The 2302-nt window shown below is 61.1% G+C and overlaps 1 protein-coding gene across 1 annotated transcript in view; it reads right to left on the bottom strand.

Moving 5' to 3' along the window:
- Positions 1–17: 17 nt before the first annotated feature.
- The window catches only part of THRA (thyroid hormone receptor alpha), a 3839-nt gene continuing 1554 nt past the window's right edge, over positions 18–2302 (bottom strand). Inside the window, 4 exon segments of the mRNA XM_031064746.1 lie at positions 18–379; positions 1410–1630; positions 1632–1666; positions 1754–1900. Of these exon segments, the coding sequence (XP_030920606.1) occupies positions 129–379; positions 1410–1630; positions 1632–1666; positions 1754–1900 (654 nt within the window). The 3' untranslated portion in view covers positions 18–128.

Genomic DNA, 2302 nt, shown 5'->3' with positions numbered 1-2302 from the left:
CTGTTGGGGGGCACAGCAGGACCCCCACCCTGGGCACAGCATCCCCTTGTCCTTACAGGGGGACGAGAAAGATTTGAGGGGGGGCCAGAGCAGGGTTTGGGGGGCACAGGGTGGGGGTGGTGTCGTCCCTACACCTCCTGGTCCTCGAAGACCTCGAGGAAGAGAGGGGGGAAGAGCTCGGTGGGACACTCCACCTTCATGTGCAGGAAGCGGCTGGCGTGGCAGGCGCCGATCATCCGCAGATCCGTCACCTTCATCAGCAGCTTGGGCCAGAAGTGGGGAATGTTGTGTTTGCGGTAGTTGATGTAGTGCTCAAAGGCCAGCAGATAGGTCTCCTGGCACTTCTCGATCTTCTCCACGCAGATCAGCCCCGTCCGGTCTGCAGGAACCCAAGGAATCGTCAGGGGATGGTGGAATCACACAATGGTTTGGGTGGGTGGCAGGGACACCTCCCACTGTCCACCTTCCACCCTGTCCCAGGGTGCTCCAAGCCCCATCCAGCCTGGCCTTGGACACTTCCCTTTGTCAGGTCCTCACCACCCTCACAGAGAGGAATTTTTTCCCAATAACCCAACACAATCTCCCCTTTTTAGTTTAAACCTCTCCCTGCTGTCCTGGCATTCCCTGCCCATGGACGAGTCCCTCTCCCAGTCCAGCACTGCAGGGATTCTCCCTCCCACAGGGCTGAGTGTCCCACACACCCCCTGGCTCTTGGGGTGCCCACCCCAGCCTGGCAGGGATCCCCAGAGGCTCAGCCTGTGCTCCTGGGTGCCCTCCTCATTCTCCTGGGGCCCCTCCCAGCCTGGCACAGCTGCCTGAAGCTCTGGGAATTGGGATTGCCCACCCCAAATCCACCCAAAATCCAGGGGGGGGCATGGCATGATTTCCCACCCAATGCACTCTGAAGTTGATGGGGGGCTCTGCCATCAGGGTGCCCATCCAACATTCCCCAGGACACTGAGGATTCTGGGCATCAGGTTGGATGCCCACCTAATGCACCCCCAAATGCTGGTGGCTCTGGCATTGGGGTGCCCATCCAACACACCCCCAGGACAGTGAAGACTTTGGGCATTGGGGTGCCCACTCAATGCACCTCTAAATGCTGGGGGTTGTGGGCAAGGGGATGCCAACACCAAAATCCCCATGGACACCCTCTGGGCATGGGGGTGCCCACCCAATGCACCTCCAAATGTTGGAGGTTGTGGGTAAGGGGATGCCAACACAACAATCCCCATGGACACCCTCTGGGCATTGGGGTGCCCACCCAATTCCCCAAACCTGCAGGGGATCTCTGGCATCAGGGTGCCCACCCAACCCCTCCCCAGGACAGCGAGAACTCTGAGCATTGGGGTGCCCACCCAACAAACCCTCTGACTCCCTGGGCACCGGCGTGTCCATCACCCCGTTACCTGAGGACATGAGCAGCACAGCCTGGAGCAGGGCCACCTCGGTGTCATCCAGGTTGAAGGCAGAGAGGGACTTGCCCAGGTCGAAGATGGCATCGGAGACGACGCCGAGGCCGCCGTTCTTGAGCTGCTCCCGTTTCACCGCCATCTCCCCGCTCAGCGTCAGCGTCTCGCTCTCGGGGTCGTAGCGCACGGCCGCCCGCAGCGACATGATCTCCATGCAGCCCCTGCAGCAGGATGATCTGGTCCTCACAAGGCAGCTGGGGGCAGTTTTGGGGGGGATTTGGTGTGATTCAGACCCTGGGCTGAGCACCCCACACCTCCCGAAGTCCCCAGCCTGCTGTTACCTCTGAAAACATGGGCAGTTTTTTGGCAAAGTCGACCACGCGGGTGATGGCCGGGGTGATGATTTTTGTAAACTCGCTGAACGCCTCCAGGTCGACTTTGTCCCCGTCAGGCATGGAGGCCATAGGGGACTGGCCGATGTCCTCAGGCTGTGGGGGACATGGTGGTGTTGGGGGGTGTCATGTCACCACGTGTCCCCTGGGATCACCGTGGTGGCATTGGGGAGTGTGGTGTGACCGTGTCACCCCTGGGACCCCACAGCACTGGGGGGATTGGGGGGTGCAGCGTGACAGTGTCACCCCTGGGACCCCACAGCACTGGGGCATTGAGGGGTGCAGTGTGACTGTGTCCCCTATGGTGGACACTGGGTTTGGGGGTGCAGTGTGACTGAGTCACCCTCTGGGACCCCCATGGTGGGCAGCGGTGTTGGAAGTGTGGTGTGACCATGTCCCGCCCTGGGACACCCACGGTGGCACTGGGGGTGTGGTGTGACCATGGTGTGACCAACCTGTGGCCCCCACAGTGGTGTTAGTGGGTGCAGAGTGACTCTT

The sequence above is a fragment of the Geospiza fortis genome, unplaced genomic scaffold (genome assembly GCF_000277835.1).
Source record: "Geospiza fortis unplaced genomic scaffold, GeoFor_1.0 scaffold992, whole genome shotgun sequence".
Lineage (NCBI taxonomy): Eukaryota > Metazoa > Chordata > Aves > Passeriformes > Thraupidae > Geospiza > Geospiza fortis.
This window is presented reverse-complemented; position numbering and strand designations above follow the sequence as displayed.